The sequence below is a fragment of the Athene cunicularia genome (assembly GCF_003259725.1).
Source record: "Athene cunicularia isolate RWA chromosome 7 unlocalized genomic scaffold, athCun1 chr7_part2, whole genome shotgun sequence".
NCBI classification, from domain to species: domain Eukaryota; kingdom Metazoa; phylum Chordata; class Aves; order Strigiformes; family Strigidae; genus Athene; species Athene cunicularia.
In genome coordinates this window covers 1,078,869-1,091,196 of record NW_020799108.1, presented here as the reverse complement: position 1 = coordinate 1,091,196, position 12,328 = coordinate 1,078,869, and the positions used below count along the sequence as shown (strand labels likewise).

At 40.6% G+C, this 12,328-nt stretch overlaps 1 protein-coding gene across 1 annotated transcript in view; it reads right to left on the bottom strand.

Annotated features, from left to right (window-relative positions):
• ITPRID2 (ITPR interacting domain containing 2) overlaps positions 1-12,328 on the bottom strand; it is a 35,292-nt gene that overhangs the window by 9,731 nt on the left and 13,233 nt on the right. The window contains exons 8-11 of the mRNA XM_026853252.1: positions 7,525-7,616; positions 3,252-4,469; positions 753-833; positions 239-366 (exon numbers count right to left, since the gene is read on the bottom strand). Of these exons, the coding sequence (XP_026709053.1) occupies positions 239-366; positions 753-833; positions 3,252-4,469; positions 7,525-7,616 (1,519 nt within the window). The remainder of the gene's footprint in view (positions 1-238; positions 367-752; positions 834-3,251; positions 4,470-7,524; positions 7,617-12,328) is intronic.

The window sequence follows — 12,328 nt, the reverse complement described above, 5'->3', positions numbered from 1 at the left end:
AAAAAAAAAAAAAAAAAAAAAAAAATCAATTAATGAGAAATAGGGATTCAAAGAAAAAGAGGAAAAAAACTCTGGAATGAAGAAGTATAAAAAAGAGAGTAAACAAGTTTCTGGTAAAAACACAGCTCCAACCCTGTTCAAATTGAAACTAATAGATTTCTTGCTCTGATTTCAGAGGCAGCAACACATTTCCTGAAATGCCAGAGTACTTTCTCTTTTTTTTATAAGATCATTCTACCTTTCCTCTTCTGTCATGTGCTGATAAACTGTTGTCTGTTGACATAACATAGTCAATTCCAAATCCATCATTTGGGTTCTGAACAAGTTTAGATTTCGCCTTACCACTTGTAGCTCCTGGAACGTATTCTGCGGGGGGGAAAAAACCCAATCATAAACATAATAATGCATTACATGGAAAAATTGAATTTAAAAGTCTGGGTCCCATAGCCACATTTACCCAGATGTGCCCTTTGTGTCAAGCAGAACCTCAGCAACTTCCATATATTACAGAGGCTGCATGTTGTGAACTCGCAGAAATTCAAGAAAACATTTTTAGATATATCATACAAGAAAATACATTAAGGGATTTCCAGGTATTTAAATGAATTTCTTTTTAATGTTATTTGCAGGACGGAGTCGTCTTGAGAGTAAAGACAGGGAACTGCCCAAGTTAGCACAATCTGTGGCACATTTAGAATGTTTCTTTGTCTTTTAATTTGGCTAAGTACCACTACGTGAACAGGGTCACTTACTTCATAGAGAGGTAGAATGGATGATCGCTGAGTAGTGTAACTGGTGGCAGCTGAAAGATCCTGACCCCTCAACACCGGGTACTAGGAAAGAAACAAACAAGTTTAAATGAGAAAGTCAGCAATCTCCTTTATAAACTCATCTTCTCAAATGTGCAGATACTCCAAAAGCAGACATTGTTAAAACACAACCTTTGTGTCACTGATGTCTGCTACCTATGTAAATATTGTATCAGGAAAAGGAAACCTTACAAAACAGCAGCACCAGCTCTTAACTGAAGCATATACACCAAAAGTGCTGCAGGTGAAAAACCAAACTGATCCTGTCCTGAACTCAGTAAGTAGGAATAAAAGCTAACTTTTTCTACTCTGGGTATTTTATGCCTGAAAACTCAGTAGTCTGGGCTGTCTTAGCTAATGTTAAAAACTGAGCAAATTAAACTGTGTCCTATTTTCAAGTCACGATTACAGTCACATTTGTTATGGGCTTTTGCTCAGTTAGTTTGGGTTGGTTTTGTTGACTTTGTTTTTTAATCTCACTACGTTGCCTTCACCCAAAGACCCCTGCATGCTAATGAAACAAGATTGTTGAAGAATTTCTATTTGCATGTTGCAAAAATGAAGCAACCAGACAAAATTCAGGGGTTGTTACATGTAGAGACATGGCACAAGAAAGAACAGTGGAAACAGCAAGAACATTTACCTTTTCAAACTTGAAAAAGACAGCTTGTCCAATATAATTTTGAAAGAATTCAAAGGACTATTGACACGCCATGGAAAATCTGAAGCGTGTCCATTCATCCAGAGGAGTTTTGCTCAAACATGATCACATCAAGGGGATGTTTTGTTTTTCCTCTCCCAGTTTTCTCTGTTCCCTGTTCTATCAGGAATTTATCTACTCCTCTGTATTTCTTCCTAAAATCAGAATCATATATTTGAAACATCTCAACTTTTTCTTTAACTGCCGAGTATTCTGTGTGCCAAACTTGATCTTGGCTGTAGGAAAAAACAGCACCAGGGAATACATTTTCATACAAACCATTGCAATGAGAAGGACCAAGCCCCCAAAATGGAACTAGTCTAGACAAAATAAGCTGGAAGCAGAACAAGTGCCTTAGCAGATGTTACTATCCCCTCAGATACTATTTTTTTAATTGATCCAGCTTGAGCATGAGTTCTGGATGCAATACAGAGGTTTCTTCTTCAGTAGGTTTAGTTAGCATGATATATGCTGTAGAAGTACTGTAGCAACTGTAACCTTACACAAATCAAGGCTGCAATTGGTACATACAAGGGAATTTTACAAAGAACACACACCATCTACTACCCTGAACAATGGCTGACTTAAAACAGTTGACCGCAGCTTTCCACCGCAGAGCTGGTCACAATACCAAAATTTGCTCTGAGAAGCTGGGCCAGCTGATATAAGCAAAGTCAGGCTGGACTAGCCTCTAACTTTTGACAAATGGCAAAATAAACATAATAACAGGAGTCTAAAAAAGCCTACTACAGCCTACTGCCTGCAATATGGTGCAGGCAGGCACATGTTTGCTCTTGGGTAAAACCCACAGAAATCACTGAAGCTCTACAACTGAACAGTCTTTGTGTATTCATATATAAACAAGTGAGTCGGCAACTGTTCTGCCCACATAGCCTCCTGCAGCAGCTTGCAGGCTCCTAAGCTGGATCACCACCTAACAGAACAGCAGTACTGGGATGACAGAGGAGAGTGAGCTGGCAATCAGGAGGAAAAGAGCAGGAGGTGTGGCAGAAACTGGTAAAAAAAAAAAAAAAAGTGCTTGCATTTTAAAGTATTTCTTCTCTGAGTGATGAGAATGGACAAAATTTCACATGCTCTGACAAAACGGATTCTTAATAAACTGATGCTGTCAGGAACATGTTGACTAGCTACAGAGTTGAAAGTGCAAAAGATTGGCACGAAACAGCAGAGAAACGTATAGGGATCAATTGTCATCGACATCATCAGTGAAGCCATGCAACTTCTGATGAAAAAAACACATTTTTATCAGTTGGATGGGAAGTATGTCGAAGAGAAGAAGAGAGAGGTCAAAGAATTGTCAACACGTATTTTCAAATCTAAAGCTAATGGCTATTACCTTAAAATAATAGCTGATAATGAGTACACTGTTCCTCTCTCCCACCCAAGAATAACCGTAAAAGTAAAAACCAACCAACCAAAAAAAAAAAAAAAAAAAAATCACACAAGAAACCCTGGGTCAACTGTAACAAGAAAAAATTAAACACAAAAATAGTGGACCGCTGGAAAGATCATCATTTGCCACTCTAAACAAAAGCTCCTAAAACAGTGGCAAATCAAACTTGCACAAAATGTGTTTTCCCCGATGTTTTGCACTACACAAAATATCTGTGAAGATTTCCAACCTTTGCACTACACAAAGGAATATTCAGGTTAACATCTTCATTTTATAAGGATAAAATAAGAAGCCTCTATGCCCAGAGGCAAAATTTGGCTTCTCTTACCTGTGAGAGGTTCTGCAGAGAGTTTCTGATGTCATGTAGGACCCTGCGCAGCTGCATCTCCACAGTGGAGGGTGGGTTGATGGCATGAGGTCGATGAGGAAATCCAGCATGCCTTGGAGAGAAGGGACAGCTGAAGGGGGAAAGCAAGGCACTGAAGGAAGAGCCGGAGATGCTTGGGACACTGTGGGTGCTCAGCGTCCTCACGTGCTCGCAGAGCGGTCTGTCCTGCCACTCCGCAGGGAGGGAGTGGAGGGAGCACGTTGACTGGGACATGTGTGCCGGTGTGTGCAGTGGGCAGCTCTGTACCCTGGTGGGACTGGACTCCTGGGACAGCCTGTTTTGCCCAGTGTGGAGCCCTTCTTTTTTGGAGGATGAAGGTGCAATGAACAGTGTGGATTTGCATACCGGCTGGCTGGCAGCTGCCTCACCCTCACTTTTGTCATTTTCAGGCATCGCTTTGTCGTCTTCCTCCACATGCGTATACTTATAGGTGAAAGAAGGAGGACTGCACAGAGTCTCTTTTCCTGGTGTTAACTGGACATTGACAGAGGACACTACTTTCACGGGATTCAGCAATGCAGTTGGGAGAGACTGAGACCGCCTTAGAGGATAGCCCGATTCAGCAAACCAGAGTCTCTGCTTCCTCAGGAGATCTTTTGACTTAAGCAGAGTGCGTCCAGTCCTGGAATCTGACGTGCTGACGATCCTCATCTCGGCTCTTTGCAAGGCAACGTGAACCCTGTCCACAGATGATGGGGAGGCACCGTCACCTTCCAGAGACTCCATTGACTTGAGGATATGGTGCGTGTGGTACTGAGGAAACTCAAACACACTGCCTGCCTCCAGCAGGTCCAATTCTTTTTGCTCACTGGAAACGTCTTCCTCTTTAGAGCTGACCTCTCCTTGGACTGTCTCTGATATATGAGATGACTTGCTTTCTCCTTCTTGATTTTGTTCAGTTTCATAGTCAATTTTTCTATCTTCACTCCTTCTGTTCTCAGAAGGTGCCCCTATCTTTTGTCTCTCTACTTGAGAGATAATATCCTCTTCATCATCATCATCATCATCATCCTCATCATCCTCTTCCTCCTCAAACTTATTGAAACAGGGCAGTTCCTTGGCTATTGGTGTTTTCTGTTCCTCACTATGCGACGTCACGGTTGTCTCACTGTCACAGCTGTCAGCACTGCTTCCCATGCCCTGCAAAGACTCCTGAGCCTAGGAAAGATACAAGCCAGCAAAGAGGTAAACATACTGGAGACTCAATTACTGCCTTCTCAGGAGTCCGGCTAAGAGTCCAAGTCCATATTCACTGAGCATTGCGGTGGGGAGCAGAAAGAATAATGCAGTTAGTGTGCAAGAAAAACAGTAAAGGGAAACAAAGAACCCGTAGTATCAGATAGGTTAGAAGCATATGGGAGTATGGCACAAAAAGGAGATTTTTTTTCTTAAAAAAAAAAGGAGCAAGCTATTCACACACACATTTTTTTTTTGATTTGATAATATTCTCTATTGCCAGAACAGAAGTGGCAGCAGAGCAAAAGAGTAAAATGCTAGTATTTTAGGTAGCAATGACAAAAGGTAGCAGGGTGGCAATACATAGCATCTCCCATATATAAAGAAAGGTTCACAGTGCTGAAACAAAGGGTGGTATTAGGGAATGCATACAGAGAAGGTGAGGTGAACTGCAGACTGTAGTGAAACTAGTGTCATAGGACAACACTAAGAATGGGAAAACCAGTTTGCCCATATACTCATCCTGTTCTAAGTCAGAATTCTTTGAGAATCTCACATTAGGCTGCTAATCCCTATTAAAGAATGCATTCAGTACTATTATGCCCATCCTTCCTTCCTCCTAATACTTCTTCCCCTTTTCATTCTACATCAGTTTAAAACAGAACATGTATGAGAGAGCTGTTAATTTAACAGGTAACAAATGACAGGAAAAGCATCTATGAGAAAGGGAAGAAAGAGATCTATGGATTGCAAAGCATATTCTTCAGGCTGGCCTGACTGACCAGTATATTTACAAGTGGACAAAACATTTTCGTAAGAATATGTGGTATTAAGTAGTCATGGAAGTTTACCACAGTTGATGTGTGAACTAGCTATTTAGTGAAGCTTTTTCCATCTTTAATTTCTGCAAATCTCACTGCTGTTAGGATATTAACTATTAGTTCATTCTACAGAGATTACTTATGGTGTATGTCAGGCAACAGTTCCTTCTCCAACCATGTAGAAGATTTCAGTTGTGAAGGACATCTTCATAAGTTTGTACTTAACACTACACGCACTGGCACAACCACAAATTAGTATTGAAGACTGTGCAGGTTCAGATACTGTTCAAGTCAAAACTATTAAAAGAATAAACGATTGTAATGTCTAGATGAAATCAGGTGTGCTACATGTGTGCATGTGTGTCTCTAATCCTCCATCACATTGTTCAGTAACAAGTCAGGCAAGCAAAACTTCAAGAACTTGCATGGAGAATCCTAGCTTCTTTGGTAACATGAAGCTCCCCTGCAGAATACCCAATCTCAAAGGCAAAATCCCTCTTAGAAATCTTTAATTTGGATGCCAGGGATGAAAGGCAATACAATTCCAGTTTTTGAGTTTTCTCCTGAGTTTCAGAGGAATGCTATGGCTTCTAGAGTCAATTATTTAACAGTAGATGGCACTAACTTACCATACTTTTAAGAAACAATATACACCCCTCTGTATCCCCTTCATCTTTTCACAGGATCTCTTCACTAGCTGCCAAGTTCTCATTTCCCCTAGTCTCATCATTCACCCGTATTTTCTGAATTCAGCTCAGCACTTGGTCTGAATAAAGCAGTGAAGGTGGCAGAAGAGAGTCTAGCAACTCCATGGCACAAACCTCATGCAGTCTCAATACATCTTTTCAAAATGGCATAATAGAAAGCAGAAAAATCTCATCTCTTTACAGCCAACACAAACTCCACCGGTCTTCCAGTGAAGGGGTACTTACTTGCAACATGCTTTTAATGGACTCTTAATCAGGTTGCAATCAATATAAAGATCAGGAGAGAGCAAGTCTAATATAAGTCACCTTTTAATATGCCTGTCAACTTCAGTGCAGTCCCAGTATCTCAAGAGTATTATGCTCATTACAGTGACTCAGGCTCGTGATTTCCTTTATTCGCTCTCTTGATCTTGGAAAGCGTAAGTTGACATTTAAGGGAGACACAAAGACTAGAACTGTCTTAGCTTTCATTCTGAGACTCAGTTGAAAAGCCACTAAACTGGAAAGCACAGAATACTAGTACCGGAACAGAAAAGCAATGCTGATGGATGGAGAGGGTGGGAATCTCTTCCTAGGAAGTGCCAAACAGTTTTTAAAATGTTTGGTATGCCACAAGGAAAGAGACATACAGTCGCATAAAAAGTTCGGCAGCTGCAAACCATAGAAATTAAATTACTGGTGGTATCCAGAATCCCATCTCCAGACTGTGGTTTAGGTCCCAGACAGCTAACCAATGGCCTTGAGGCCAAGATCCAACTCAAGACTTTTCTCTGGCTGATTAACAGGCTAACCAAGTCATGGTTATTACTGTGAGAATGTTTTAGGAGAACAAGAAAACACCTCTCCTAAATATCAGGTACAACACTGCGCAAACGTGTGTATTGGGAAGCCACCTAAGCCCCACACTTGAACAAGCCCTCCCCTAAAACATGCTGTCTCTGGTCAGTATCACAGCAAGTTCTGGGACTGAGATCAAAGGCAATGGAAGAAGAAAGTGCAGGAGCTCAAGACTGACTAAATATTAGTATACCCTTACAGTAAAATTAGTATGAAATTGTTCTCACCTTATGTCAGCTGCTAACTTAAAAAAAATAGAAAAATATGCAAAAAATGTGGGAAAGCAAAAATGACACAAGAAATTAAATGATCAGCAGAAAAGCTATAATCTTTCATAATCTTAATCTCTACCAACTGCAGGCATGAGAGGAATGGACTACAATTCTGAAGCCCCCATCGGTGAGAAAAGATACACTAGGAACAGCAAACAGAACATACTGAACTTAGAGGTTATTCCAGGCCCAAATATACCCAGATTATCCTACCAGAAAGGCTTTCAAATTTTAACACACTTCTGTAAGGGTCTCAGCAGGTCCAGCTCTGAAAGTGAGACATTTTATAGGATCTAGACTGATGGTCATGATAGCAGTCAAACATCAACGTCCCTCCTGCTCTCCCCAGGACTACTGTTCCGCAATCAGTAATATTTCAACCACAGTATGAGAACCTTACCTGGAGCTGATTAAATGGAGAACAATCTGTGGATGAGTCCTCAGCAAAGCCACTGCTGTCAGAGTGTTGACTTGCGGTTCGTAACAGCTGATCTGTTTAAAACAAGCAAAACCCAACCGTAACTACTTTACAAATCACCACCTTTCAAGCCCAATCACATTCAATACACGCTTTCCTTTTACATCAAAGTAACATTAAGTGGATAACAATTCCTTTTCAAGTTCCACTTTGAATACACAGAAGTAACTTGTTTGTTTCAAACAAAACCTCTTCTCATGCAAAGCCCTATTTATGAAACTGCAAGCAGCAGTAGAAGCGGAACCATCTTTTACATTTTTCTTTCCTGTGTGGTGGAAAAAAACCCGACTCTGCAGACGTTACCATTGCTGGAGTTTTCCTTCCACAAATCTGAATCACTGGTTAATACACATGCAGGAGGTGGAAGAGTTGCTTTTGTATGGACATGTACAGATTTGCCACCCCTCCTGATCATGGAGACAAAGGAGATGACTCGTCTCCTGCCAGCCTACACCACCCCATACACCCAGAGGAACAGCATCACATGAGCAGAGAGGGCGATGCGCATCTCTGCGAACTGCTAGAGATGGTCCTCGGATGGTTCAGTGGACAAATACAAAACAGCTCTGACACATCAACAGGCAATCTGCCAAAGCACATTACCAGAGCTCATTTTATACACAAAAGATAAGATCCTTTCTGCTTGTTCCTTTCTACTTACATGAGGTAAGTGTTAAAATAGCCTGAAGGGGCTCCAAAATCCTCAGTGCTACCCAGGAGCGGTTTCCTCTGGTACATGCACTATACCCACAGAGGTGCTTTTCAAGGAGATCTGGGTCAGCTCTGCAGTACAGTATTGCATGTATATTGCTCCCAACTAGATACAGGAAGCACCCACCACAGGGTTTACCTTACAGCACCATAAACATTTTGCCTAGCCAGATGGTAGCATGGGCAATACCCATATCTCACCTCTGGTTCTCAGAAGTGTAAAACCTTGGAGATGGTACGAGACCACAGTGGCAGGTAGCTCCCAGATCCCTGACGATGACCCCTCCTCTTCCTGGGACAAGAGCTCACTGCTATTTTCTGAGACTCAATGCAGAATTTTGCCCCACATTCCTTCAACCACTTAACTGTCATCATATAATTAATCCCAGTTCACAGCTCAATGCATTGGAATGCATTATGAAAACTGTTTTGAAAGTGCTGGATATTCAGAACTAATTTTTTTTAGTATTAATTTTGATGAACATTTCACTAATGCAGAAATAAAAGCCTGCACAGGCCCCAAAGTTTGTGAATACCAGGAGAGGCAAACTCCCTGTTAAAGTTCTGTATCAGTGATTCCACACAGCTTTTAGGGAGTGCCTTTCAAATTGTGCTGCTGTTCTGTTATCATGGTAGCCACAATATCCTGTAAAGATAAACAACTTTTCTACCTCAAGACAGACATCCCCACCCAGCTCCCAGTAAAGACAATGGAAATTACTTCCCTGAGAACTGGACTAGCTCTTATTAACTGCCCGATACAATTAATATGCCTGAAAGAACATGCCATGAATAGGCTGCTACTACAGCTGAGGCTGGTGGGAAGCTGCCACCTCCTCCAAGGTGAACAGTCATCTACTTTGGCCTCTCTGTCTCTTTTCATATCTGGTAAATTTTAATTTAAAAGGAAAAAACATTACTGGAGAAAGCATTAGCCACAGGTGAGAGATTCCAACTAATTCAGATAAAGCAATTCACCAGTGAGTGTGCTGGCACCTGGTTTCACACACATGAAGTGTATTACTGCTCAAGAAAAATATCAATCTGCTCTTCTATTTCCTTCTCAGTCAATATTTCCTTTTCAGCTATAAAATAAAAATAAATTACATGTATACACACACACACACACATATATATATATATATCTATATATCTATATCTATCTATCTATATATATCTCCTCAAACCAATTCTTGGTCTCCCCAGAGATACAGCACTAAAGAAAAAAATCAGTGGTTTAGGACATTTTCTATAGCATTCATTATTACACACATGCTTTGACAGCCTTAGATGACTGATACTGCCAGTCAAGTGGACAGTCTAAAGCAGAGGCACTCATACCTGCCTCACTGTCTTTATCCATGGCAAAACACTAGCACAGCATGAACAGATTCAAACTGCCTTGGTTCCATTTAAGGAGACATCCCCTGAGTACAGTCATCCCTTGCTTTCTGTGTTGCAGAGCTGCTAGGATTCTGTTTTAATGTTTTAAAGCAAATCAGAGAAGACATTTTTTGTAAACATAGGTAGGCTGCTTCTGCCACACTTTACCCTTGTTTCTTGCAAGTTCTCAGAGTTCTCCACTATGCCACTATCATCAGGTAAATGCAGTAAAAACTTTTAAAGAACAGGAATGTCGCTAGTGAAATGACAAGGTTTGGCTCTGTAAAGACTGTAAATACCAACTAGTACATTGCAATATACTGATACATAATGGTATCCACCCTCCTTGTCAACTACTGATCCAGATGTACAATCTGCTCTATGGCACCTGGATATCTCTCAAATTCAAGCAGACAAGGGGAAAGCATTAAAACATTTTTTAATGAGCTAGAGTTACATTCATATCTCGATTAAAATGCCTTCTGGCAATGGAGAATGTTAAGAGAAGGAATTCCTGATGACATATGGCTCCCCTTCTCTTCACCTCGAATGCAGAAAACTCAGCACCAAAGGCTGAGTTGTACAGGCTAACCTGGGATCATCCCTTCACTCCACGTACCCCCACTAAGGCAACTGTACCTTCCATAAAAAGGTCACTGCAGCATGCTAACCCTGCAGACCAAAGCTATTATCAATGCTACATAGAGGAAATCTGAACAGGACAAGGCCACGGTGGCAGCATAATAAGGAAAGTGTGGGAAAAGGAAGCAAGCCAAGATGAACAAAGCCAGAAGGAGCAACCAAACTCACATCCCAGTTAAAAAAAGGCACAAATGAAAATGCCTCTTGGATTATTGTTTTAAACTGTATTTAAAAAAAAAATCAAAATAGGTTTAGGCACTGAATACATGCCAGAGAAATGTAGGTATTCAGAAATATATCAAGTAAGCTGACAAAGTTTTAGACAAGAACAGATGATGAAGAAACAAGTCTGCAGTTTACAAAACATGGGAGCACAGATTTACCAGAGAATCACTATCAAATAAGGGAATAATTCATCTATTGTAAAGTAATATTCAGCTACCGATGAACTGTCAGTCTCACCAATCCAAACAGTCCCATCGGGTACTTGTCTTACACTTTCTGTATCACTTGACTGCTCACACAGAAGAGGAGGAGAAATACACGGAAACTGTCCATAGTAACACCTATGTTTCTTGTACCTGCAGTGTTGACAAAGCTCTTCGTATTTCATGAGATTATTAATAAAATTGACATTCCCAATTCAGCTATAAATTATTCTATTATGGGATTACATATCTGCTGCCCTTACTTCCCCACATTGATCGCACTGCCACACACCCAGCACTGCCACACACCCAGCACTGCCACACACCCAGCACTGCCACACACCCAGCACTGCCACACACCCAGCACTGCCACAACCAGACCAGGAGGGAGCGCTGCTGCAGAAACTCTGTTCACAGAGTCCCTCAGGATTTCCAAGCTTCTGGACAGATAAGCACACTCTCACAAATACTAAATCTGTTCTAAATGTTTTCTTCTCACTCCCCCATCTCCAAACTCCTGTGGAGCTGCACCCACAGAGAGCTATAAATACAATAATACATTAAGAACAGGAAGTGCTGATGATGTGTTTGCTTCACATTCAAGAACTAAATTTTCAAAATTCATCACTGCTTTTGACTATCAATGTCAGATGACTAAAAAGAAACAGGTTTGCAGCTATTCAAAATTTCACAGAACCACCGATGTCAGCAACCAGACACTCACAAGTTACAATGCCTCAAGAATTTTGTTCTCTACGTGTTATACCTATATTTATCTTGTTTGTTGGGCATTTTTGGAATGGAGGGTGCTGCTGTATAAACATGTCAGGAAGAACTTTGCTTTTCAACTAACAAACCTTCCTACTGGATAACTTTGCAGTAAGGTTTTTTTTTTTATAGTGGATATTTAGCAGCACTGTTTACAGTACAAAGCAACTGAAGCTTTTCATTCTTCTGTACTGTACTCCTAAAAAAAATATGCACAAAAATACATATATCTGAGGTTTGCAACAACAAAGAACAGAACGCCAGTTTGGGGCATAATGGATAAACCAGTTCAGTACCATTTGAAAGACATAACCTAAAAAGTATATCAAGCCAGTGAATACCATACAGAATTCTTTGTATCCTCTATAAAGGGTTTAACAAAGACAGTACCACAGCAAAGCAATCATTTGCAAGCCGCTTGAAAATCTAAGCTCAACACTTATAAACAAAACTAATTTGAAATTACAAACATGCTTTAATGGGGACTCTAAGCACCAGTAAACTCAGTATTGTTCAAGCATATCTTAAGTCTCCAGACTATTTCAGTAGGAAGAGAATCTTTCTTTTTTTTTTTTAATTCCAATACTTCCCATCTTATTATTAGGCCCTCTTAAAATGCCTTACAAACTGTTATAAATGTCAGAGAAAGCATTCACAGACCTCTGTGTAGACGTAAAATGACACTGCAAGGTTTATAACAGTCTGTACCGAACAGCACTAACCCTGCCAATTGACAAAGAAGTACCCCTATGTGAAGAAAAAAAAAAAAAAAGGAGGTATTTTTCTCCTCCCTG